The sequence below is a fragment of the Carassius carassius genome, chromosome 35, assembly GCF_963082965.1.
Source record: "Carassius carassius chromosome 35, fCarCar2.1, whole genome shotgun sequence".
NCBI classification, from domain to species: domain Eukaryota; kingdom Metazoa; phylum Chordata; class Actinopteri; order Cypriniformes; family Cyprinidae; genus Carassius; species Carassius carassius.
In genome coordinates, this window is record NC_081789.1 from 11,993,521 (window position 1) to 12,020,922 (window position 27,402).

The 27,402-nt window shown below is 36.0% G+C and overlaps 1 protein-coding gene across 2 annotated transcripts; it reads left to right on the plus strand.

Annotated features, from left to right (window-relative positions):
* LOC132115970 (vacuolar protein sorting-associated protein 41 homolog) lies at positions 1-27,357 on the plus strand. 2 transcript variants are annotated; one of them, XM_059524424.1, is made up of 29 exons: positions 1-194; positions 834-872; positions 4,462-4,569; positions 7,664-7,741; positions 7,856-7,930; positions 10,560-10,622; positions 11,084-11,149; positions 14,324-14,443; positions 14,534-14,680; positions 15,592-15,658; positions 15,841-15,941; positions 16,141-16,270; positions 16,417-16,532; positions 16,618-16,674; positions 16,777-16,838; positions 16,944-17,025; positions 18,870-18,962; positions 19,073-19,200; positions 19,301-19,445; positions 19,635-19,676; positions 19,759-19,809; positions 19,864-20,001; positions 21,777-21,831; positions 22,003-22,143; positions 22,230-22,366; positions 22,461-22,560; positions 22,674-22,718; positions 26,734-26,813; positions 27,112-27,357. In XM_059524424.1, exons 1-29 carry the CDS (start codon positions 174-176, stop codon positions 27,190-27,192), a joined length of 2,568 nt encoding a protein of 855 aa, XP_059380407.1. In that variant the 5' UTR covers positions 1-173; the 3' UTR covers positions 27,193-27,357. The 2 variants fall into 2 exon arrangements, with proteins under 2 accessions (XP_059380407.1, XP_059380408.1); XM_059524425.1 differs by having other exon boundaries at positions 15,841-15,938.
* The last annotated feature ends 45 nt before the right edge of the window (positions 27,358-27,402 follow it).

The following is a 27,402-nucleotide window of genomic DNA, read 5'->3' on the forward strand; positions in this document are numbered from 1 at the left end:
GTCATGTGACCCAGTACCCATAATAATGAGTATCGCATGACTAATTGCTAGGTTTATTGTGCAAAAAGTAACTGTTTTAAGTGTACATAAATATTATTAATGTTGTTGATAGACCCTAAATTAGTAGACTGAGACTAAATCTACCATATTATCCCACATCTGGAGCTTCTATCATGGCGGAAGTGGAGCAGCAGGTAGGGTTCTGAAGGAAGAAAACATTCTGTCAAATGACAGAAGCCTGTGATTATACATGTAATGTTTCTGTATGTTTAATTTGTTATGCGTGTTGGCTATTCGAGGTTGAAGTTGTAAATTATATTTTAAAATAACTATTTTAGAGTTAGCTATTTATTTAGCTATTTAAAGCTATCAGACTCACTCGGTAGTTTAACACTTGCCAAAATCACTACTTGACACCGTCAACGTTATTCTTTGCTAAGAAAAATAAATACAAAATAAAAGTTGGTCTTTAACTCGTTTCCTGGCTTTAGCTGCACTCCCATACTGGTCTGTTTACTGGCTTTTGGACATTTGTCAGCTGGAGAGGCTGGAGGAGACAATCTTAAACTAGACTATCTTAGACCTGAAACCAGCCTTTTCAGCAGGGGTTACAGGAAGTTTACTGGCAAAATGAAAAACTATAAATGTATGACTTCTACATAATTACAATTTTAATATTGGGTGTAGAACAGTGCTTTGCCATTGCATATATATTTGAAAGGAGTTGAAGAAATAATATGCCTTTTTCATTTTGTTATTATTATTTTTTTTATGATTTATAATCATTCATGCATTGCTTTGTCTTTTTTAAAACATGATTTTTTTCTTTCCAGGGAAGAAAATTAAGTGAAGAATCCACGGATGAGTCAGAGGTAAAATCAAGAACTGTTCAGTTTATTAATGTAATAGAAGCAGAATCCATTGTGATTTTGAAATAATGCATTTGGTAACAAAATATTTACTTTAATTGACATTTATTTGAAAGAATGTGTGCACAAGCTTACTTTTAAAGAAAAACACTTAAAAATACTTTTTAGGTCAAACCTTAGTGGAAAATAGTTAAAATGTTTTGAACTGCTGTCTCTGGTTACTCTGATAGTTAAAATTAACATTTATATAAAGTTGGCTTTGAGAAACCTTGCATATTCCACTTTAATTTATTTTTATTATGTATATACTGTGTCCCAATGCTTTTCAGAGGTGCATAGACATGTAAGGAGACTTTCTCAGTAAAGCATTTGACAGTAGAGGTGTCACCATTTGTTATGTCACATGATAATACAGTATAAGAATCCTATATCGTAAATACAGTTTTGCTCATAAGTTTAGATACCCTTGTAGAATATGCAAGATTTTAAAACAAAATAAAATAAAATTGCATGTTACCTTTTATGTAGTAATGTCCTGAATACACAGTTTCACACACAATGGACGTTCACATAGTCACAAGACCAAAATAAGAACTGGATAAAGATAAATTAAGCAGCTCAAAAGTTTACATACCCTTAAATCTTAATACTGTGTTTTACCTGGATGATCAGTGACTGTTATGCTTTGTGATGGTTGTTCCTTGTTTGCCCTGAGCAGTTAAACTACCTCACTGTTCTTAAGAAAAATGCATCAGGTCAGATGTGTACTCAATGTAAAAATCTTACTGTCAGTTTTTATGATCCCTCTTATTTTGTTGAAATTATTATCTTGGAATCTGCTAGGGGTATGTAAACACAGCTAAATAAATTGTCTGTAACATATTCTGTGTACAGTGCAACTTTAAAAGGTCATATTACATTGTGTCCATTTTCTTGAGAGCTGATTCAAGAATAGACTTTTGAAAAAAGGATAGAGTTTGTCTTTAAGTGATACAGTGAATGAAATGTCATGTAGACATTCTAGTCCTCAATTCAAAATGAAAACAGAAAGAAGGAAACAACAGCCTTGCCTTCCTTGTAAATGAAATCTCAGTCCGTGGAGCAATCTCTTCTTCTGTCCACAAACTGTCTTCTGTATGCACCCAGGCACCTTGGAGAGCATGATTGTATTTTCCTTTGGATTCACTGTAAACCACAGTTTGTTTTGTCCATAATTGTAGAGCTCTGACTTATGGAAGCTTATTTCCGCTGTTGAATGAATGAATGAATGAATGAATAAAGCTTTTTTTTTTTTAAAGGTAACGTGACTTTATCTAACAATTCTCAGTTTTTCCCTTATAATTCTGGGTTTATATCTCACAGTTCTTAATTATTATTATTATTATATATTTTTTTTATAATTACAAGACATAAACTTAGAATTTCAAGATAAAATCTCACAATACTAAGAAAAAACTTTTCCAATTTTCAATTGTGAGATATAAACCTGCATATCTGATAAGAAATGTCTGAATTGTGAAATATAAAATCAGAACTGCAAGGGAAAGTGAAAAAAAAAATAATAATAATAATTTACAAAAACAAAAATTATTATTGTTTTATTTTTTTTATTCCGTGGTTTTCTCATAATTGGGCTTTTTTTCTTAATTGATGCATAATTTTTTTTTTTTTTCAAATTCTGAGAAGAAAAGTCTAATTTGTGAGACATAAACTTACATAAAAGAAAATATTTAAGAGAAAAGGGAGCTTGTTTCTGCCAGAAAAAAATAAAAAATAAAAATTTTTTATATAAAAATTAAATAAAATGATATGAGCTTTATTGGCTCAAGCCTTAATTTTTTATATAAAAATATAAAATTATTTTCAGAATTTCAAGTTAATTTATATCTCGTAATTCTGAGTTCATATCTTGCGATTATGAAAAAAAAAGTCAGAATTGTTAAATTGAGATATAGGCTAAACTCAGAATTGCAAGAAAATTACCTTTTTTTCATGCCGAAAATAAGCTTCCATACTGTCTCTATCCCCTGGTCTATCTCTCCCTAACACTTCCTGATGTGACCATGGATGTGTTGAAGGCTGTGTGGAAATCTGCTCTCAGATGGAGTCCTCTGAGCTCATACTGTATAACATTTTTGGAGCTTGACAGCATTCATGACACCCCACGTAAAGCCCTTCTATCCTCATGAAAGAAGAACGAACATCTCATGGCTTAAAGAAAACATGCCACAGCCTCTAAACATGATGTCACGCAGTGTGAGGAAATGAGAAAAGATGCTGGCGGGGTTTGACATTAATCTGTGGTTTTGAGGCCCAATGCTTCACTATAGCATTCCAGCAAAGTTTGTAACTAGAAAGACACAGACAGAATGAGGGATGAGCGAAAGAGGAGAGTGTGGATGGTCACACCACTCCAGAAAAGGGGCAATTAAAGACAGGCTTCCCTTCATCCTCTGTTCCCCAGGGCACCAATTAGGAGCGGCAGAGAATGAGGCACAACACTCATCCACCACATCGGCATGGCGATGGCAAACACTAACAAGAGGAAGAAATTATGGGATATGAAACAGGAGAGATATTATCCACCCCTCCCCGCCGTAGAAACTCCGTCCCTGTCTGTAATGGCTTTGTAGACCATGACAAATGCTCAGGCATTAGAAATTTCACATCTGGACACAACAGGAAATGGACAATGGAGGTGTTGGTGACGAGAAGAAAAAAAAAAGTTTGATAAAATGAAACACTACCCAAACCGCCAGTCTGCCTGTGATCTTATCTTAGTCGTAGTTCTGCTAGCTACTTATTTGCATTTTCTGGCCCAAAAAACACATCTACTATTCAAAAGTTTGAGGTTGAGATTCTTTAATGTTTTTGAAAGAAGTCTCTTAAGCTTCCGAGACTGTGTTTATTTGATCTAACATGCAGTATAGTTACAAAAGTGTATATGATTATAATTTGAAACAACTGTTTAACTGTCTATTTAATAAATATATAAATATGCTTTAAAATGTCATTTATGATTAAAGCCATTACTCCAGATTCCTTCTGAAATCAATCTGATATGGTAATTTGGTGCTCAGTAAACATTTCTTATTTTTATAAATGTTAATGACTTTTGTGCTTTTTGTAGAATCCGAGCTACTTTTTTAGGATTCTTTGATGAATAGAAAGTTCAGATGAACTCATTAACTCGTCTTCACTGTCACTTTTGATTAATTTAGTGCATTCTTGCTGAATACATTTAAAAAATATATATAATAATTCAAATGCATTTGTAATGTATTAAATGAAAACTTAATAAATTAATTAATATTCTACTGAACATGTTATTAAAGTTGGTCAGATTTAAAATGCAACACTCAAATACATTCTATAGCAGGAGTTGATGGAAAGCTAATAATAAATAAAATCATTATAAATGTAACATTTAAATATATAGTTATTATCTCAGTAAATCTCAAGGGATGCTTCAATAACAGAATGAAATGCTAAGTTGATTTTTATTAACAGATCAATTAATTATGTGTACTAATTATTATATTCTGGTGCCTAATTAAATAAAGAAGAGTGGGTGTGTTTGGGTTTTGTACAGGAGGAGGACACAGAGGAGGAGCCTAAACTGAAGTACGAGAGGCTGGACAATGGCATGACAGAGATCTTGCAGAAGGATGCAGCCAGCTGCATGACAGTGCATGACAAGGTCTTTAAAAGCTATTTAGCATGTTTTTAAGAAAAAAAAAAAAAGTGTAGGACATGATGTGCATATACAGAACAGTTTTTTATTTTTATTTTATGTATTCAGTATTGTACAGAAATTGAAATGATTTTAATAGGAACTTAATTGTAACTTGTTTTTTAATTGTAAAATCATATCTTTACAAAATTCTTAAATCCAGATATTTCTGGGAGTAGTTTATTATTTTTATTATTTTCTTGTATAGTACTGAATATAATATTTCTGACTTGTCTGCTCCTCACCGTGCTTTTCTTAGAGAAGGGCTTACGCACAAACGCTCACAGGCCACCAGCCTTTCACTGATTTCCTGTTTATTTCCTCCGCTTTTAGATTTCTATATCTTTTTTGCCTGTGTTCTTTCGTTTTTTTTTCCGGGCTTGATATTGTTGTTGGTGGAACATTCTACGTGGGCTGGTTAATCGTCATGGCAGCCGGTTCACTCATGCACGGATGCTGTGGAGGAATAGTCATACCTAGTTATGTCTCCTCACCTGATGTTTTATTAACCGCTATTGATTTTTATTCTTTTCTCCCCTCTTTTCCTGCTTTTCCCTAGGGACTTCTTCACCCCTTCCTCCTCTTCAATCTCTCCAAAAAAGGCAAGCTTGCAAGAAGAGGAGACATTGAAAAGCTGAATTTTCAATGAGAGTCCTCCTTTTTTCACTCTTTCACTCACCTTCTCTCACTTTGTCTATCTCTATCTTTCCCTCTTTCCATCTCTTCCCTTTAGTCTTTTATGCATGCGCTCTGATGTGCATTCCACCACATAGACACACAAGAACACGCTCGCACCAGCGACCCGCCTGCCTAATGTTGCCTCATATTTTAAGTGCCAGGAATCCAAATTTCATTTCAGCAATTCCATTTTGATAAATCCCTTTAAGAGCCACTGAGGCTGGTGAGGCCACCCCTTTTATTTATTTATTTTTGGCTGATTTTATTTGGGGAGATTGCGGTGGGTTCTGTTGGACATGCTCGACTGTGCCTGTAAATATAAGCATTTCATTATATACTGCAGTGAAGCATGGGGCGGCTCGGTGTGCTGCGACAGGGAAAGGTTTGTGCACGTGTAAGCAGGTGTGTGTGTCTGTGTGTGTGTGTGTGTGTGTGTGTGTGTATGTGTATAGACGCAGGGTAACCTCAGTTTCAGAGCTGGACTCATTCTGTGTGTGTGTGTTTTATAGTGTGTCTGGATGCTTTTGTAAAGCTGGGCCAGTTTGCAGATGGAAGAGCAATAGACCCAAATTTGCAGGGGTGTCAAACTAATTTTAGGTTGGCGGTCAGACTGGACTGAATGTCCCTTTATGTGGCCTGATTTCATTTTATTTGTTTAACCTCTTAGTGACACAATGCAGAGCGCATGCCCGACAGATGCTCTTCCGTTGCTAATAAAATCCAAAATCAATCGCTACTATTAATATTAACTAATATTTGTGTAATAAAAAGGAGCTCATGGAATTTACTAATTTCATTCACCAGGCCCCTATGAAATTGGTAATTAATTGGAAACATTAAAACAATCAAATAATGAAAAAAAATACTATTGATGAGAAAAAGAGAACCCGCTGCTAAACTTGATTACTTTATTATAATAATGCAAATTAGTGAACGGTAAAACTAAGTAAGGCCTAAAATTAATATTCATTATAATGTATTTAATGTTATGATAAATTATTGTAATGTTGTCCAGTAATTTAATATAATTTAATGATAATTTACACTTTACACTTACCTATACCAATATTAATACAAATATCGTCACTAAAACTTGTCCCTTTTATCATTAGTGTTGTTATTGATTTTGAAATTGGCTTGCTTTGGGACAGTTGTGTTACCTATTGATCCAAATAAAAAAGTGTTAATCTTCTGAATGGCATGTCAACATATAACACTTTAGCATAGGAACCAATTTTCACTATTAAATAGTTGCTTATTAGCATGCATATTGGCTATTTATTAGTACTTATAAAGCACGTTCTGCATGACCATATTTGACTATATTAAGTTGTAGTTAATTAACAGTGAAAATTGAACCTTAAAAATCATAAAGTGTGACAATGTTCTGCTATTTGAAGATGAACACTACTACTGAGTGACTTTTTGAAATAAACATTAAAAATGTATCATATTTCTTAAAACACATTCCCACTCTCTTTATATCATTATATTATGTCATTCATGAGCACATGTTATTCCAAAGGGGGAACATGGTTTGTAATCTTTAATGAAAGTATGATAATGTAACTTGAAACAACTTTTATTTTCTGCTGACATCACCTAGAACTCTTTATAAGCCCCTCCCCTCCAACCACCTTTTCGTAGAACTCTTTGCACTATCCTTTTAATTACCTTTGCATATAATTACAGTTTTTTTTTATTGTTTGAACAGTTAGCAAATTAATAGGAAGTTAAATAGGTTACAACATTTCACAACGTCGCCTGCAAATAAATGGAAATGCATGCACTATTTAGGAGTAAAAAAGCATTCAAGAAACATTTGGTAAAGTTTGGTGTGTGAGCTTTATACATATACAATTTACTCCTAGACTTTTAAAACAGAAAAAAAAATAGTTAAACTTATACTTAAGTTTAATTGATCTAATTAATTTAGTTTTTTAATGCCGTAAATTTTGAATTGGTTGGTGGTGATACTGCAAATTCACATGAGATAATAGCTAACGTTTTCGTACGTTAAACTCTGAAATGTAATTGCATTAGTCTGACAGGCAGAGTGTTGGTGTGTGACCTGTGGCGCATATATTATGTTGAAGCGTTTTGATATGTCGGGGGAAAAAAAACGCTATTTCACACTGGGCCGCTCTGATAAATAGGCTTTCCTGTCCTCCAGCAATTTCACACTTTTTGCCCTCGAAGGGTCCAGCCGAAACCACACACACAAACACACACTCTCTCACACACGCACGTGAAGCCCCACAGCCATGCCTGGTAAAACTCATTTTTAATACCTCCTCCACAGCTTTTAACTCTGTATAAGTGTAGGATGTCCCGTGGATTTGACTTGTGTGTCTGACATGCTTGTGTCTCTTGTTGCTTTCAGTTCCTGGCTCTTGGGACACACTTTGGAAAGGTTTACCTTTTGGATATTCAAGGAAATGTTACACAGAAGTTTGAAATTGTAAGTCTGAAATGTGATTGTTATAGATATGTCCATGTTTGAGCTAGGTTGTGTCTGATTATAACATGGTTATGTTACTTTTTCTCTTTCATCTTTTTTCTTCTATGCTCATAGAGTTCAGTGAAAATAAACCAGATCAGTTTGGATGAGAGTGGCGATCATGTTGGCATCTGCTCTGAAGATGGAAAGGTGAGAATTGCTTTCAGCTCCAAATCTTATTTAACTTCCTGTATTAGCTCTTTATTATAACCCTCAATTTATTCCTAACATCTGAGAGCAGTGACTTATCAATTAGTACTATTCCTGTCCCTTCTAAAATCCAAGGGCAAAAAAAAAAAAAAATGTTCTGGAACAAGTCCTACTTCTGTATATTATTTTAAGTGTCAGGCTAGTCTAAGAGGTTTCTGAGAAATATATCACTCTATTTGATTTCAGCCAACAACCAGTTACAACCAAACCGTTAAAATATAATAAGATAGTACAAATTGGTTTGAAATTAGAATAATGGAAATTAAGCAATAAATCAAAAGAAAAATCTTTGTTATAATGTTTTTAAAAACACTTTAGAATAGGGAATACTTATTCACTATTAACTACGACTTTTCCCTCAATAAATTCCTAATTTGCTGCTAATTAGGGATGTTCATTTTAACTGGTTAACTTAACTGACGTTAAGAATTTTGACCGATTAATACAATCAGTTAAACAGTTTAAAAAGTCATTTATTTATTTATTTTCAATCATTTATTTTTTGTTTTTTTAGAGAGAAAAACATACGTCACGTAGCCTATTAATAAGTAGCATTTTATTATTTCATTCAGATAATAGGTCTAATGCCAACTCTAAATGTTTAAAGACATTATAATAAACACTGTTAACATGGCTATGCTATTTTATAATATAGCATGAACAGTATTTAGAAAAGAACAAGAATTAAAAATACTATAAGAAGTTATAGCAACATAAACGACAAGCCAAAATGAACTCATTTAGGCTAAAACGAAACTGAAACCAAAGTTGGGTCTCTCATTCGACACAAAATCAGATGTTTCCGTATTCTGGATGTAGGCCTATTTGAGTGCTAAATTATTATTTATTATAGCCTAGGCCTGCTTCACTTGCGTTCCGATATCTACTTAAAACTAAATGTTTTGCATAACATCATGGCGGTACGGTGATAACACTTAACAGCACTGACTTGATTACATATTTTAACTGAGCAGTGTGTTGTTGTTTTTTTTCATATGTCTGACTGATTGTATTTTATTATGATAATGAACAGGCTGCGTTGTCAAAGTAGCAAAGCTTAACTGTGTGCGTGCATGCGGCGCCAGAACTATCACTTGAGTTTTTTCTTTTTAACAGTGGAAGCAACTAGCCTACTCCTTTTTGTCATAAAGATAATCGGAATTGTAAACTGTTCGCTTTTATTTGTGTACATTCACAATAAAATAGGGGTGCACGATATAGATCGGCCGATGATTAATGCGCATCTTGTCAGTAAAGCCGGTTCTCTAATCAGTGTTAAATACCATCAGGTGCGTGATTTCACATAGAGCAGCTGTTACTACATGGAGCCGTTGTTAACTAACAAGCTGCGCAAATCCAAGCTGATATTATACAGTCCCAGCAAAGTATATGAGGCTGCGAAGGTCTGCTGCATCCACAGCCCAGCACTCATAACTGGCCTGCAAAATGGATATTTGCATTATGCAAAAACACATTCAGCACTAATTCTTGCAATGTGTTTATGCCATTTCCTGATCTGCAGGTTTATTTAGTGAATCAGGAGCAAAAGCCACAGCATGCGCAAATAAACAACTGCATCAGCATTGCACAATTCATTCTTAGTGAATTTCCCCATGAGAGTCTAAGGAGTTGTTTACTTGACTTTTCATATCTTTCTCTGTGTGCAAGATGTGATGCAGTGCCTGTCTTCCCACTCAATACCGGCTCCGTCAACTCTGACACCTGCAGAAACAGCATGTACGCATTTGGTCCATTTTAAAATGTGTTTTAAAAAAGCACTCCTCTCCTCCTCGCTCATTCTGTGATTTCTATCACTCCTTTCCATCTATCTACTCATTGATCATGAGCTGGCTGTTATCAGTCCACAGAGGCTAATCATCAGCACCTTGTGTGGCTTTTTCAGGCTGATCTGTGGCATGATAGACCACGTCTATCCCTGTTACAATGGCAGAGGCGAGATCTTGTCGCACCTACACCAATTAAAATCGACATAGAGGCCATTGTTCGCTCTTCTGCACTGTTAATGCAAACTTACCGAATGTTTGCTACCGTTTTTTGGCTAAATGTGACATGTAAGATTTTTTGGAGCGATATATATAGTAGAAACCTGCACTTTATTTTCAGAACAGCTAAGCTTTTTGGCCTGATCAGAAAAACTGGAACAATTTGTAGTCAGTAGTTTCCCTCCCACACCATCATCTTAAATGCAAGAGGATGCTTTTACTTTCAACGGAGTTGTACTTTTTTTAAACCTCATACTCATTTTTTAGTTTCCTCTTGTTTTATACAGACAGGTGTAGGTGAAATGTTGTGTTAACGCTTGTTTGTAGCCGTCGGGGACTGCAGCACCACCAGTGATTAAGTCAGTAGCATAAAGGCATGCGAGGGCAGAAAGAGTTGACCTTTCCACTAATTGGGAGTCTGGCAGATGGTTAACTAGCCCACTGGATGGTCTGATGCTTTGCCCAAGTCAACTGTTATTGCAGAGTGATCTCTGGACCACAGTGATTTTACCTTAAAAAGACATCTCTGTGTCTCTTTCTCCATTTCTCTCTCTCATCTTTTCCAGGTGCAAGTGTTCGGCCTGTACACTAGGGAGGGCTTCCATGAAAACTTTGACTGTCCCATCAAGGTAACTTATTGCCATTAATGCAAGTCGTCGGTCCCCCGGCAATGATTTTGCTGCCTGATGGGAAATAGCCCTTTGATTTCGATTTCCCGTCACAGCAAACACTGATAATTCTCAAAAAACAATGTAATTTCAGCCTGCTACTAGTCTTAATTGATTTCTCTAGGGCATTTCATATCATGCATGAGCCGCCTGTTTGTTGAGCATGAGTGATGTCACCTATGGCACACAATAAAGAAAGCCAGTGCTGTCATCTTCTTGTATCGATAGTTTTGTGTATTGGACAGTGAGGATCAATCCTTTAACTTTTCCTGGGTTTAAAAGCACTTTATTGAACATGTTTCAGACTGGCTGTAGTCTAACCCCCTCTGAGGCACTATATGGCTTTAGAAATACTGGAGTGGACATTGATATTAACTCAGGTGTTGCCATAAACTGAACTGAAGTCTCTTGTTCAATTCCAGGTCGTGGCGCTACACCCTCAGTTCAGCAAATCCAACAATAAACAGTTTGTGACTGGAGGAAATAAGGTAAGTCCAGTTTCACTATCCCCTGGGACTCAAAACTCACACTGTGAGTGTTAAAGGCGCAGTTTCAAAACTTTAAACTGTCTGTTATTTACAGATCGCATTGCACTCATTGTCAAATTAGTTCCTCTCTACTTTTAACAAAAAAAAAGCATTTGTTTGGCAAATCACATATTTTGAGAGGAGTCAGGTTACTTAGAAGATGCTAAAAGCTGATATCAGATCTGCATCGGGTCCCAGTCCCATGTTTAGTGGTTAGAGCAAGTGTTCTAGAAATGTTGAGCCTTGGTGCTCATGTGGGAGATGCAGGTTCAAATCCAATTAGAATCATGGTCTGATTGCATTTTCTCTCTCTTTCTTCAAAAGCATTTTCTGTCTCCTCTTTCACTGCCATTATTTACTAGCACTAAAGGAAATGTGCATGTCAATTTAGGTTTAAATCAGTATGTGACTACATTACGATTCAAAAGTTCAGGGTCAGTCATTTTTTTTTACAAAGACACAAATACTTTTATTCAGCAAAGATGCATTAAACTGATCAAAAGTGACAGTAAAGACATTTATAATGTTACAAAAGATTATTTCTTTCAAATATGTGGTTATTTTGAACTTTCTATTTATCAAAGAATCCTGAAAAAAGCATATTTCTTTCCACAAAAAATATAAAGCAGCACAACAGTTTTCGATTCAACATTAATATTTATTAGAATTCTTTCTTGGAATGCAAATCAGCATATTATAATGATTTCTCGTCATGTGACAAGACTAAATATGTACAAGAATAAATTGCATTTTTTTTAAATACTGTATTTTTATCAAATAAATGCAGCCTTGGTGAGATTTCTCTTAAAAACATAAAATCTTACAACCCTAAGCTTTAAGATTGGTTGCGGGCTTCTAGCAAAAGTACAAGAATAATTTATAAAAAAGAAAAAAACAAACACATTCATTAACCACTGAATTTTCAAAAGGAAGTGTCTCTGTTAATGTGGTTTGAATGCCTTAAAATAAAAACAAAAGCCAAATTCGTACCTGAGGTCTAAACCTACATTTTGTGGTCTCCATCGGTTGATGCTCTTGAGGTTTCGACAATGAGGGTTAAGCTAAATTATTTGAATGGAATCATTTTTTGTCATGTTGAGTGCCGTGTATAGTGGTTACTCAAACTGAAGCTGTTTGGCTTGAAACGCTCTTACCGTCTTGGCCTCAGACTGGGGTCAACATCAGGGAGAGAGAGAGTGGTCCATTTTCTCCAAAGTGTTGTTCACTAGAGAGATGTTGTCTCTTCTTGCGCAATAAATAACTGTCATTACATAGAGTGCCATAGTGTTTGCAACATGTAGAACACTCTTTGGCTTATGGACTAAACAAATACGCTCATTTTTCAAAGGACACCATGCTACAAACTGAAGATGCCACAGTCCGATACATTCCAGACTCTGTACATCTAGAGAAATGAAAACAGGCTTTGTGTCTGTCGTAAAAGCACTCAAAGGAAGTTGATCTGTTTGCATGCACTGATCAGACATATTGTGGCTGGAAAAAAACTTCAATTGTGAAGTGAATTTGAATAAATGCCACTGGATCTTTGTAAAGTGAACTGTTTGTGGAGACATACAAATCTCGAACCACTCGAATAGAGTCTTCTCAATTTCTGTAAATCATAGATTTTTATCCTCTGTGCCACGATTGATTCTCATAAAATGGCTTCACGCTGTTACTGCATTGTGCTTATCAGAAGCAATTAACGGCGTCCATTGTGGCCGAGCCCTTTGCATTTTCCTCCCGCTTCTGCTTGTTTCCTTCTTTCTCCCTGGCTTAAGGTCCCCATAATGCAGCCCTGCCATGAAAATCAATACGGCTTCCACTGAAGACGCATCTTGTCAAAGGCAATTCAATTCCGTCTGCTCGGCTCTTGGAGTGTCATCTCCTATTGCTGCGCTGTGATCTGTTAACATAGCCAAAAGTGTAGAACTGAAGCGACATTGAACTGTCTTTCCTTTCAGTCACTTTCTCTGGAGTCAGGTCAGGTTGGCTGCGTGGTGATTGTGTGTGGCATTTTTGACACATATATTTTTGATTCAAGGTTATCCACCAAGTGCATTGCCGCTTTCTGCACGTGACTATTTTCGCACGGACCCCACAGAAAATGGCATTTTTCACCGAATAATATCCAACCTATCAGAATAAACCAAAGAGATTCTGTTGTTTGAGTCTCTTCTCTAGTCAGTTCATGAGATGTCAATACAGTATCATCTTCTCTCATGTGCTTTTCAATTGTGTTGTACTATGTGCCTGGGTAAGTGACTTTATAAATGTCCAGTTATCTAAAGGTTGAACCAAATGTTGCCTTTTTCTAAAATGTATTTTGATACTGCTTGTAAAATGATTTTTATGAAATTTCTGCCTGAATGTGACCTAAACACCATGATAAGGCCAATGAATCTACCAAGCACACTGATCCAATACTTACTGCAATATTAGAAAAAAATAATAATAAATAAAAAATACTACGAATAGTAATAATACCATTTTAGACAAAAAAATTGAACTGAAAAAATTTGTACTGAATTGAACCCTAAAAGGTGGTGCATATTAGTACCTTAAATATATGTTACCATTCAACAGTTTAGGGTCAGAAGGATTCTTTTTCTTTCTTTCTTTCTCTCTTTCTTTTATTTTTAAGAAATTAATAGTTTTATTTATCAAAGGTGTATTAAATTCATCAAAAGTGACAGCGAGTAAAGACATATTATGTTACAGAACACTTAAATAAACACTGTGTTATTTTAACTTTCTTTTTTAATCAAAGAATCATGAAAAGAAAATCTCAATTTCCACAAAAATATTACACCACAACTGTTTTCGACATTCCTAATTATTGTCAAACAGTTTTTTGATTAATTAATATTTAAAAGGGTACCACCCCAGTGACAGTTGTTCTATATTTTATTCTTTTTCAAGAGTAAAAGCAAACAATGAAAACAATGCATATATTCTCAAATTGAATTAAAGGACTCATGTAGCCACTGACTTTGCTGTGTTGTACCTATTTATGCTCTGTAGTCTACTGCCCTCTGGTGTTGTAATGCAAACACTGTGCCTTTCTGTTGTGTGTTGGTGTTCCTCTGTCAGCAAATGCTCACTAATGTTAAATTAATGAAATATGTCCAATAGCTTTTGCTTTATGAGAAGAACTGGCTGAACCATTGGAAGACCTCTGTTCTACATGAAGGAGAGGGAAACATCACCAGTGTGAAATGGAGAGCCAACCTCATTGCCTGGGCAAACAATGTGGTACAATCAGATTTAGACACACTGGACGTGTTAATTAAGATGCCTTACTAATAATGATGTTATCTAAATGATGTGTTTGATGTGTTTTAGGGTGTGAAAATTTATGACATCAGCAGTAAACAGCGCATCACTAATGTGTTGCGGGACAACACCAGTCTTAGGCCGGATATGTACCCCTGCAGTCTGTGCTGGAAAGACAACACCACGCTGATCATCGGCTGGGGCTCTTCTGTTAAGGTGTGTGTTCAGTACAACTGCAGATCAAGTGTTTTAATAACTAGGCTAGCTCATTTCTAAAAGAAAATATGTGACCATGGACCACAAAACCAGTCATAAGGGTCAGTATTTGTTCGAAATTGAGATTTATACATCATATAAAAGTTGAATAAATAAGCTTTCCATTGATGTATGGTTTGTTAGGATAGGACACTATGTGACCAAGATAAAACTACTGAAAATCTGGAACCTGAAGGTGCAAAAACATCTAAATATTGCGAAAATCGCATTTAAAGTCCACATGAAATCAAAATTGACTATATTTATTTTGTTCGCCTAAATTGATCGTTTTGTGCTGAACAATTCATCCATGCGAGTCAATCCACACAAAAAAAATTTTTGGCTTCATAATCTTTAATCAAAATCTGAAAATGCCCCTCCCCTCTGCATTGGAGGACCTTCATTGATGACGTAGGCTTGAGGAATTTGGTGTCTGCTTAATCCGTAACCACGCCCCTCCAACTGACAGTAGACAGGCTGCTTGTGTGTTTGCAAGTATTGACAGCGCGTGAAAGGAGAGATGGCGAGGAGGTGCATTTTTGGTTGTGGAACTCCGTGTGTTCCTGTTCTTCATCTTCCTCCTCCTCCTGCTGCAAACTAAATTGCGGTGATTCAGGTGGCGAGTAATCCTCAACAACCGATTGTAAACTTGCGTTTAGATCTGCCTCCATTTTTTGAATTAAACACCTACTTATCTAGATCCAATCAGGTGCTAGTTGGAAAATAAGCCACGCCCACTATTTTCCTCATTTATTATTCCGTTTCTCTCGGAAATACGTCACAACACTGGAGAAAAGTCGTTTGCAACTTCCGTTTCACGGGGACTTTAAAGTTCTTAGCAATGAATATTACTGAATGAATACTTTTTTCAGATATGTGTTGTTAAAGAGCTTGACCCAACAGAAATGAGAGATCTACCCAGTCGCTATGTTGAGATTGGTACTGAACCAATTACAGTCAGACACATAATGAGAACATGTGATGTAACATAATTACATTTAAAGGGACAGTTCACCAAAAAATGAAAACCGTATCTTTTATTATCTCTTCAGATGTACAAAGCATAACTTCTTGTTTTTGTCTTTTTTTTCTCCTCTTTTTTCTCCTCCTGATTTCTTCAGTGTCAGCATTTGAGACCGAGTTCTTCATTAGTGGACTGGCGCCTTTGGCCGATCAGCTGGTCACTCTGTTCTATGTCAAGGAGAACTCAGAGCACATGGTAGTATTACACACTCTCACCAGAGCTAAGATCAGAAGCCTCATGACATGTCCAAGATGACTTGAAATAAATTCAAACGAGACAAAGCAAGCTTTAAAATCAACATATTCGCTGACAAAGTCCCTTATTAGAAACAGTTTGTTTTGTATTGCTTTGAGCATCAAATGTACTTATTAATAACCATAACTCTGTTCGCCCACAGGAGGAGGAGTTCAGAACACGGCCTCATTTAGACATCATCCAGCCGTTACCCGAGGGCTGTGAGGAGATCTCATCAGACGCTCTCACTGTACGCAACTTCCAGGAGAACCAGTGCAGGGACTACCGGCTCGGTAAGATGAAGACAGAATGAATACCATAATGATGATAATGGGAGGGACACAGATCACCCAAAATCCACAGTTTAATCAATTATATTCCCATTTGGATGATATAGTCATCATTTTAAATCTTTGACTCATCTGTGTTGTCATTCCAGAACACTCTGAGGGAGAGTCTCTGTTCTACATCATCAGCCCTAAAGACATTGTAGTGGCTAAAGAAAGAGACCAGGATGACCACATCGACTGGCTTCTGGAGAAGAAGAAATATGAAGTAAAGTTTAGCAGTGGAAGGAAGCATTTATATCATAACATTAAAAAATGTGAGCTGTACTTAATGATTTGGATTTTTGTCACAGGAAGCACTGATGGCTGCAGAGATCAGCTTCAGAAACATTAAACGGCATGATGTACAGGTGAAAACAAATGAATGATGTGATTTAATGTGCAGAAAGCTAGTCTTAGGTAATAATCTGGATTCACAGTGTGGCTGCTTCCTGTCTGTGCTCTGCGAATAGAAAATTGGAATGGCGTACATCAATCATCTGGTGGAGAGAGGAGATTATGATGCAGCTGCCAGGTACAGGACGTCAACCTTCTGATATATTGACCTGTTAACCATTTCAAATATGAATGGATGCCTTAATATATGCCGCATTCTTCTCTCTGTATTCCTTACTGACAGAAAGTGTCAAAAAGTGCTTGGAAAGAACATGGATCTCTGGGAGAATGAAGTGTACAGGTTTAAAACCATTGGACAGTTGAAAGTAAGTCAAAGTCAAAAGGTGTTGTTATCATTATAATTTATACAATATATATTATATTTTATACAAAGTTCTGAGAAATCAATCAAATGTTTTTATTAATTAACAAAATGTTTTGTAGAGAATATATGAAATTTATGAAGAATATATTAAAACCTTTTATTGAGCAATTATAAAAGATCATGTCAATACTTTAATAACTTTTTGTAAATTTTAGTGTGATCTATATTATGATTATGTTGTGATAATATAGTAATAATATTATGTTTTTATTATTATTAATGAACACTTTTGAGTTGTGAGAAATTAGTAACATTTATATATATATATATATATATATATATATATATATATATATATATATATACAGTACAGACCAAAAGTTTGGAAACATTACTATTTTTAATGTTTTTGAAAGAAGTTTCTTCTGCTCATCAAGCCTGCATTTATTTGATCAAAAATACAGAAAAAAATTTAATATTGTGATATATTATTACAACTTAAAATAATTGTTTTTAAATTAATTATACTTTAAATTATCATTTATTTCTGTGATGCAAAGCTGAATTTTTAGGATCATTATCACATGATCCTTTAGAAATCATTCTAATATGATGATTCTTTATCAAAGTTGGAAACAGTTCTGCTGCTTAATATTTTTTCAGAACATGTGATTCTTTTTAGGATACTTTGAAGAATAAAAAGTAAAAAAAAAAAAATAAATAAAAAGAAGCTATGTTTTTAAAATATAAATATTTTGTAATAACAATATACACTACTGGTCAGTAATTTGGGGTCAGTAATTTTTTTTCTTCTTCTTTTTAAATAAAATCAATACTTTTATTCAGCAAGGATGTGTTAAATTGATAAAAAGTGATAGTAAAGAAAATATATTATTAGAATATATATTATTAGAATTTTTTTTTTTTGAATAAATGCAGTTCTTTTTAACCTTTTATTCATCAAATATATTAGACAGCATAACTGTTTCAAACACTCATAATAAATCAGAATATTAGAATGATTTCTAAATTATCATGTGATAGACTGGATGTTACATGTGACACTGAAGGCTGGAGTAATGATGCTGAAAATTCAGCTTTGCATCACAGGAATAAATTTTTTTTTTTTAAGTATATTCAGATAGAAAACTATTATTTTAAGTTGTAATAATATTTCACAATATTACAGTTTTGCAGGCTTAATGAGCAGAAGAAACTACTTTCAAAAACATTAAAAATAGTAATGTTTCCAAACTTTTGGTCTGTACTGTATATATATTTAATGTGTGCGTGTGCGTGTGTGTGTGTGTGTGTGTGTGTGACCCTGGACCACAAAACCAGTGAAAATGAGATTTATACATAATCTGAAAGCTGAATATATAAGCTTTCCATTGATGTATGGTTTGTTGGACAACATCAGCTAATTATTTGAGAATCTGGAATCTGAGGGTGCAAAAACATAAACATAAATATTGAGAAAATGGCCTTTAAAATTGTCCAAAAAAAGTCTGTAGCAATGCATATTACTAATCAAAAATAAATTTTTGACATTTACGGTAGGACATTTACAAAATATCTTCATGGAACATGATCTTTACTTAATATCCTAATGATTTTTGTCATAAAAGAAAAATAGATTATTTTGACCCATAAAATGTATTGTTGGCTATTGCTACAAATATACCCCAGCGACTGATGAGTGGTTGGTGTTCTAGGGTCACATATATTTGAAAATATTAAAGAAATAATAATACATCTAAAATATCTGTTTAACCTAAAATCTTTCAGTTTTGGATTGCACACATGTTGTTTGTTAACTACCCACTCCATTCTACTTCCTCCCAGGCCATCAGTCAGTACTTACCAAGAGGAGACCTTCCTCTTCGACCAGCAATTTATGAGATGATACTTCATGAGTTCCTCAAGACTGACTATGAGGCATGTGTTTTCCATTAAACCATTTTTTTAATTGCATGAACAAGATAGTAACCTATTACAACAACACACTTTACGGAAGAAGGAAAATCCTTTTGTTGTTTTTCACACAGGGTTTTGCCACACTTGTTCGCGAGTGGCCAGGAGAGCTGTACAACAACATGGCTATAGTTCAGGCAGTGAATGAACACCTGAAGAAGGACCCCACCAACAGCACGCTTCTCACCACACTGGCCGAACTGTGAGTCAATGCTGCCAATGCCAAGGCTTGTATAATAATTTCAAAAGCAGCTCTGCACAAGTTAGACTGATCTTAAATGCGTGTGTGTGTGTGTGTGCAGCTACACATATGATCAGCGTTACGATCACGCTCTGGAGATCTACCTGAAACTGAGACACAAAGATGTTTACCAACTCATTCACAAACACAACCTATTCTCCACCATCAAAGACAAGATTGTCCTGCTCATGGATTTCGACAAAGAGGTAAAACATCTATTTTATTCCTCTGGCCTCACTGAGGATGTTTGTTTTAGAATTTTTATTGCAAGAAACATATGGAGAACTTATGGATTGTTTTGCTGATGATATATATTATAGATGACTTTGGAACAATGTGATTTATGGTCAGAGAGATATATGTCCGCCTCTTTGTTATCCCTCTCTTTTTTTTAGAAAGCTGTTGACATGCTGCTGGATAATGATGATAAAATATCGGTGAGTTCAGTGCAGTGGCCTCAGTCTTGTGATAAAACCCTCCTAACTCTGTACAGATGAACATCTGTGTTTTCTCCCGCAGATGGACAAAGTGGTGGAGGAATTAAAAGACAGACCCGAGCTGTTACATGTGGTTTGGATGTGTTACATTGGATGTGTTACTTCCTTTTTGCCTGTTTCTCCTCAGTATTTGCATAAGCTGTTTAAGCGGGACCATCATAAGGGGCAGAAGTACCATGAGAGGCAGATCAGTTTGTATGCTGAGTATGATCGACCCAACCTACTGCCCTTCCTCAGAGAGAGCATGCACTGCCCACTAGAGAAGGTTTGTATAAACTTTGTGTCACTAAACAGGAATTAACACATTAATAGGGGGCATTTTTAAGTTCTAAATTCTGGGCTCAGTAAGATTTTTTGAAGGTGCATTAAACTGATCAAAAGTGCCAGTAAAGACATAATGTTACATTCAATTTTTATTTCAAATAAATGCTGTTCTTTTGAGCATCCTGAGAAAATATGGTTTCCACAAAAATAGTAAAACAATAAATTAATTTCGCCATTGAGAATAAGAAGTGTTGAGCAAATCAGTATATTAGAATGATTTCTGGAGGATCATGTGACACTGACGACTGGACGAATGGCTGCTGAACATTCGGGTTTGCAGTCACAAGAATAAATTACGTTTGAAAATATATTACATTATAAAACAGTTATTTTAATTTGTAATAATATTTCACAATATTACTGTATTTTGATTCAATAAATGTAGCCTAGTGAGAAAAAATGACTCATCCAAAACTTGGAATTTGCTAAACTTTTATACAAAATTATATTTATAAAGAATTTAGATGTATAAGCCTGTAAGTGCCATTTTCTTCTAAAATTAGCATTTTTATCAGGCCCCTATGTTTATGTCCAGTTATTTTTATTAAATGGCTAGGAAAAGAACCTATTTGTGTTAAGGTGATATATATATATATATATATAGATAGATAGATATATATATACGTGCCTTGTGAAAGCTTAGCTCATCAGCATTTGCAAATTATCTGACATTCTTCTCATCTCTTCACCTCTCAAGCTCTGTCAGGTTGGATGGGGGCAAATGTACATTTTGATCTTTTCTTCTACTCTTGACGATTCCTTCAGTCCCTGCCGCTGAAAAACAGCCCCACAGCATGAGGCTGCTTCCAGCACACTTTACTTTTTGGATGGTACTCTGCTGGGGATGAGCAGAGCTGGTTTCCTTCAAACATGATGCTTGGATTTGGGGTTCATCAGACCAAAGAATCTTGTTTTGACAGTCTGAGGGTCCTTTAGGTGCTGTTCTGCAAGTTCCAAGTGTGTTTTCATGTGTCTTCACCAAGGAAAGGATTGAGTTTGGCCACACCGTCATTAAGCCCAGATCGGTGGAGTGTTGCAGTGATGTTTGTACTTCTGTCGATTTCTCCTGTCTCCACATATATAGAGCTCAACTAGAGTGACCGTCAGGTTCTTGGTCACCACTCTAACTAAAGCCCTTCTCCATCAGTTGCTCTGTTTGGTCAGGAGGCCCGCTCTAGGATAGGAAGAGTCCTGGTTGTTTCAAACTTCTTCCTTTTTGAGTAACAGAGATGTTTTCTTTCTTTTTTTCTGAACTCTTCCCCAGATGTGTGGCTTGATGCAAACCTGTTTCTTAGCTCTACATGAAGTTCTTTTGACCTCAGGGCTTGTTTGTTTTGTTCTGATATGCATTATCAGCTGTTAGACCTTTTATTAAGATATGTGTGCTGTGCCATTCCAAATCATACCCATTTAATTGAATTTGCTACAGTTTAACTATACTCAAAGTGTAGAAAAATGTACGAGAAATATGAATACTCATTAAATTTCAACTCTCCCAGATATGAATACTTATGTAATGAAATCACATTTAAGATTTTTTATTTTTAACAAATTTACAAAGATGTTAAAAAAACAGTTTTTTGCTTTACCATTATGGTGTTTGGAGTGTAGACTGATGTGGAAAAAAGTAATTTAAAGCAATTTAACATAAGGCAGCAATATAAAATGTGAAAAACAATGAAAACAGATTTTGAACATTTGCTTTGTGTCTTTCAGGCTTTGGAAATCTGTCAACAGAGGCACTTTGTAGAAGAGACAGTCTTCCTGCTCAGTGAGTTCTGAATCATTGATCTATGCATCTCTGTCATCAAAATTGAATGCATGTTATAGTTCTTTAAACAGTAATTGATCCAGTGCAACAGAGGAGATGTCACTGTGTGTAAAATGTTCAACTGGCTGTAGCCTCTAGTGCTTCTGATGTATGTTTTTTTTTTCCTGTCAGGTCGTATGGGAAACTGCAGACGTGCCCTGCAAATGATCATGGAGGAGCTGGCGGATGTAGACAAGGCCATTGAGTTTGCTAAAGAGCAGGATGACAGAGAACTCTGGGACGATCTCATCTCTTACTCTATAGACAAACCACGTATGAGACCTGACTCTACAGCAGCTCTTTCTGCAAAAATTTAACTTACAATATTAGTAATGCTTCTTGTGTTTTCTTCACTCTAGCATTTATCACAGGCCTCTTGAATAACATTGGAACCCATGTGGACCCCATCCTTCTCATTCACCGCATTAAAGAAGGGATGGAGATTCCTAACCTTAGAGACTCACTGGTTAAGATTCTACAAGACTACAATCTACAGGTGTTATCAGGCTACAGTACTAATATAACTAGACTTGCTTGATTATTTTGTGTTCATGGAAAGTGTTCAGAACGTCTTGATGTTTGTCCTGTAGATCTTACTGAGAGAGGGCTGTAAGAAGATCCTGGTGGCAGATTCACTGTCTCTTCTACAGAGGTTGCACAGGACACAGAAGAGAGGAGTGCGGGTGGATGGTAAACAAATCGTCTTCCTGTCTAGGACAAAATGAATTAATATCAGGGGGAAATCAGCAGCCGTTTTGTTCACTAGAAATGCTACAAAATTCTCTTGCTTTTATTTCTCATAGAAGAAAACATCTGTGAATCCTGCCACACTCCTATTTTACCATCAGGTACACCTTTATTACTTTTAATGCATCCATTTGTATACATGAACACAGACACACATGAAGAGAAATATAAAAGAAATTATAAAATACAATACAGAAAAAAATTATAAATGTATTTCTTGAAAATTAATGCATATGAAATATCTGTACTAGTATATAAGTTGTGTGTGTTTGAGTGCTTATATATATATATAACTGGTGCGTCTCAAAAAATTTAAATATTGTGAAAAAGTTCATTCAACTTCATTCAACTTATTTCAAAAAGTGAAACTTTCATATATTCTATCAGCACCCCAAATTTCATCACTGACTTCAGGAAACATCACACTGGACTTCAAGCAGCTTGGATTATGTGCCTCTCCAGTCTATCTCCAGACTCCTGACCTTGATTTCCAAATGAAATGCAAAATTTTGGCTACTGAGCAACAGTCCAGTTCTTTTTTTTCCATAGCCCAGGGAAGATGCTTCTGATGTTGTTTCTATTTCAGAAGTGGCTTTGTAGCCCTTTTCTTGAAGACGTCTGAGCATGGTGACTCTTGATGCACTGATTCCAGCTTTTCGGTCCACTACTTGTAAAGCTCACCCAAGTGTTTGAATCGGCTTTGCTTGACAGTATTCTCAAGTTTACGGTCATCCCTGTTGCTTGTGCACCTATTTCTACCCAGTTTCTTCCTTCTAGTCAGCTTTGCATTTAATATGCTTTGATACAGCCGAGCGGCAACCTCCCGATCTCTCTAGTGAAGCCAATAAGGAAGTGACTAAAACTGCAATTCATCGACTGGCCGCTTGAGGCTGGCTGCAAAAGAGAGTCAATCCCATAGACTCCCCATGTTAAAATGCCCAACTTTACAGCAGAAAAAAACATGTTTTCAGCCTGGTGCAAAAAAAATTATTTTGGTCTAAATAGCTAATTTTGCCCTTCATGACAACTGTGAGGGGGGTGAATTTTTCCGTTTAAATTATATTAAGCCTTAAAGATCTGCATAATTAAGGGCGTGGCCACTTGAGTGACAGGTGAATTGCCACTGCCGTCACGCTAGGTGGGCGTGGCTTCAGCAACCAGCTCCCGCCCTTTTGCCCATTTTCGATTGTCCGGGAGAGTCGCACGGTGACGCGCTGCCAAAATGTCAACGGTTCGCTCTGCACACTTTAGGCTTCAAAAACTCTCTTCAGGAATCTACGGGTGACGTCACGGACACTACGTCCATGTTTTTATACAGTCTATGGATACAGCCAGCCCTTTCACTAAAGACCTTCTGTGACGTCCCCTCTTTGTGGAAGTTGTCAGTGATTGTCTTAAAGCGTTAGTTCACCCAAAAATGAAAATTATGTCATTAATAACTCACCCTCATGTCATTCCAAACCAGTAAGACCTTCATTTATCTTCGGAACAGAGTTTAAGATATTTTAGATTTAGTCCGAGAGCTCTTAGTCCCTCCATTGAAGCTGTGTGTATGGTACACTGTCCATGTCCAAAAAGGTAAGAAAAACATCATCAAAGTAGTCCATGTGACATCAGAGGGTCAGTTAGAATATTTGGAAGCATCAAAAATACATTTTGGTCTAAAAAAAGCAAAAACTACGACTTTATTCAGCATTGTCTTCTCTTCCATGTCTGTTGTGAGAGAGTTCAAAACAAAGCAGTTTGTCATATCCGGTTCGCGAACGAATCATTCGATATAACCGGATCTTTTTGAACCAGTTCACCAAATTTCTTTGTTCTTTCGGACAGTTCGATTCAATAAACCGGTTGAAGAAAATGGTTCACCGGTTCTTTTGCGCTCGACGTAATGGCGTCATTGGGGATGATTGCCCTTGATTCAAGCCTTCGGTTTACCAGGGCTCATAACATTACCACATAATCAGTTCAGAATCAATCACCAAAAGGATCAGTTCGGTTCAGACGCTCTGTGTGTCGGTCTGTTTCACACTGAATCACACATGCGCAGTATCATCAGTTCATCGGTTCTTGAATCGGACATGTCTGACAGAAGCGGTTTTTGACTCATGAACGAGTCATTATCTGGCTCAGCTCGGTGTTCATCTTCAGTTATCTCTTCATAGCAGTTCAGTCAGTGTACTGTTTGAGTAAATGAATTACTCCGGTATATTGGTTTATTGGTTTGAACTCAGAGGGAGTGTTAGCCACATTAAAAAAGGTAACAGCTTAAGTCATTTGTGGATTAATGCGTATTGGAGATGCAAACCGTTTAAAACGATTCAGTTCGATTTGGTGAACTGGGTCAAAAAGATCCGGTTACATCGAATGATTCGTTCGCGAACCGGATATCACAAACTGCTTTGTTTTGAACTCTCTCACAACAGACACGGAAGAGAAGACAATGCTGAATAAAGTCGTAGTTTTTGCTATTTTTAGACCAAAATGTATTTTCGATGATTCAAAATATTCTAACTGACCCTCTGTTGTCACATGGACTGCTTTGACGATGTTTTTCTTAGCTTTCTGGACATGGACAGTATACCGTACACACAGCTTCAATGGAGGGACTGAGAGCTCTTGGACTAAATCTAAAATATCTTAAACTCTGTTCCGAAGATAAATGGAGGTCTTACTGGTTTGGAACGACATGAGGGTGAGTTATTAATGACATAATTTTCATTTTTGGGTGAACCAACCCTTTAAGGACCACTCCCAATTTAGCAGTCTTCCCCATTATTGTGGTTTCAAAAAAAAAAAAACGAGATACCCAGAATTTCATCTAAATAAATTAGAATGACGTATAAAAGTTTATTTCAGTGATTCAACTCAAATTGTGAAACTCGTGTATTAAATAAATTCAGTGCACACAGACTGAAGTAGTTTAAGTCTTTGGTTCTTTTAATGGTGATGAAAACCCACCAATTCTCATATCTCAATAAATTAGAATATGCTGACATGCCAATCAGCTAATCAACTCAAAACACCTGCAAGGGTTTCCTGAGACTTCAAAATGGTCTCCCAGTTTGGTTCACTAGGTTACACAATCATGGGGAAGACTGCTGATCTGACAGTTGTCCATAAGACAATCATTGACACCCTTCACAAGGTGGGTAAGCCACAAACATTAATTGCCAAAGAAGCTGGCTGTTCACAGAGTGCTGTATCCAAGCATGTTAACAAAACGTTGAGTGGTAGGAAAAAGTATGGAAGAAAAAGATGCACAACTGAGAGAACCGCAGCCTTATGAGGATTGTCAAGCAAAATCGATTCAAGAATTTCAGTGAACTTCACAAGGAATGGACTGAGACTGGGGTCAAGGCATCTAGAGCCACCGCACACAGACATGTCAAAGAATTTGCTGAACCACAGACAACGTTAGAGGTTTCTTACCTGGGCCAAGGAGAAGAACTGGACTACTGCCCAGTGGTCCAATGTTCATATATTTTGAGAGACTGGATTTTTTTTTTTAATGAGCAGTAAGCTCTAATCATCAAAATTAAAATGGCGAACCATTCTTGCCTTATTAGTTCTCAGAGTTGATCATAATTTGTGGGTTTCTGCTTGTCCACTTGCCTTTTGAGGACTGATAAGAGGTTCTCTATGGAATTGAGAACTTTGGAGGTATCCATTACTAACAAGAACACTGTGATTGGAAGCGCTTCTTCCCTTCTTTTATAGCAATCAGTCTACTCTTACAGTCTAACTAGTACGATAGTGATTTTACCTGACTAGTACTCATTCACACGTTCACATTTGCTGCTGCTATGATTAGTCTGTTAATGTTACTTGGTCATTTTGTGTCAGGATTTTTTTTTCGGGGCCAGTGAAGCTTTTAGCTATTATTTAAAATACCTCTGATCACTCTACACAATAATCTAGAAACAATGCGAATGAACACCACACCAATTAATATATATACAGTATATATATATATATATATATATATATATGTGTGTGTGTGTGTGTGTGTGTGTGTAAGATAATTTTTAATGGACAATGTGCACCATTTATACACTATAAACAGGAAAATAAGAGCGGTCACCCAATCATTATTTTTCATTTAATTCACACTCTAAGACACGGCTCAGGCATTTGGTGTGGTGGTGTTTCACTGCAGACACATGTTCCACAAGGAGTGTCTGCCGTCCCCTGGGAACGCAAGTCTTCTTTAATCTTTACATATAACTGCTTTTTAAAGGTGAAGTATTTTTTGTAATCCACCTTAATATGCAAAAACAACTAGAAGACTGTATTTTTTATTTCTAAGTTGCACTCTCCAAACATTTTGCTAGCATTTTAATTGCTCAACCAATGGCAGTTATTAATGCTAGAGATGCAGAAATGACACACTTCACATTTGAACCAGCCTCCTGCATTGAAACTTTGACAATTTATCTTAGAAAAGGAGAAATGTTTATTTTGCTTTTGCATTAACATTTTATGTAACTTTGGCAGGTCGCAGGAATACAGTATTGTAACATCTGCAGTGCAAAGCGGAGAGGACCAGGCAGTGGCATACTGGAGATGAAGAAATAATCATTCCTACTAGTAGAATAAGAGTTATCAATAATTACCACTCTCTCCTCAGAACCTGTCAACAATCATAAAATGATCTTTCCTTTACTAACTATTTATTAATGCAAGCTTGAGATTGCTAAATTTTGTTTCATAAAAGCACCAATAAAGCAGTCGTATAATCTATTGAAGTCTTTTGCCACAATGTTTTTAAACATGTAGTGCAGATTT

Bases quoted from the DNA above. Each gene is read 5' to 3' on its own strand.
- LOC132115970 (XM_059524424.1), top strand. From the start codon at position 174: ATGGCGGAAGTGGAGCAGCAG. The intron at 14,681-15,591 runs GTGTGTGTTCAG...TACTTTTTTCAG, and splicing joins GCTGGGGCTCTTCTGTTAAG to ATATGTGTTGTTAAAGAGCT. The intron at 20,002-21,776 runs GTTTGTATAAAC...TGTGTCTTTCAG, and splicing joins TGCACTGCCCACTAGAGAAG to GCTTTGGAAATCTGTCAACA.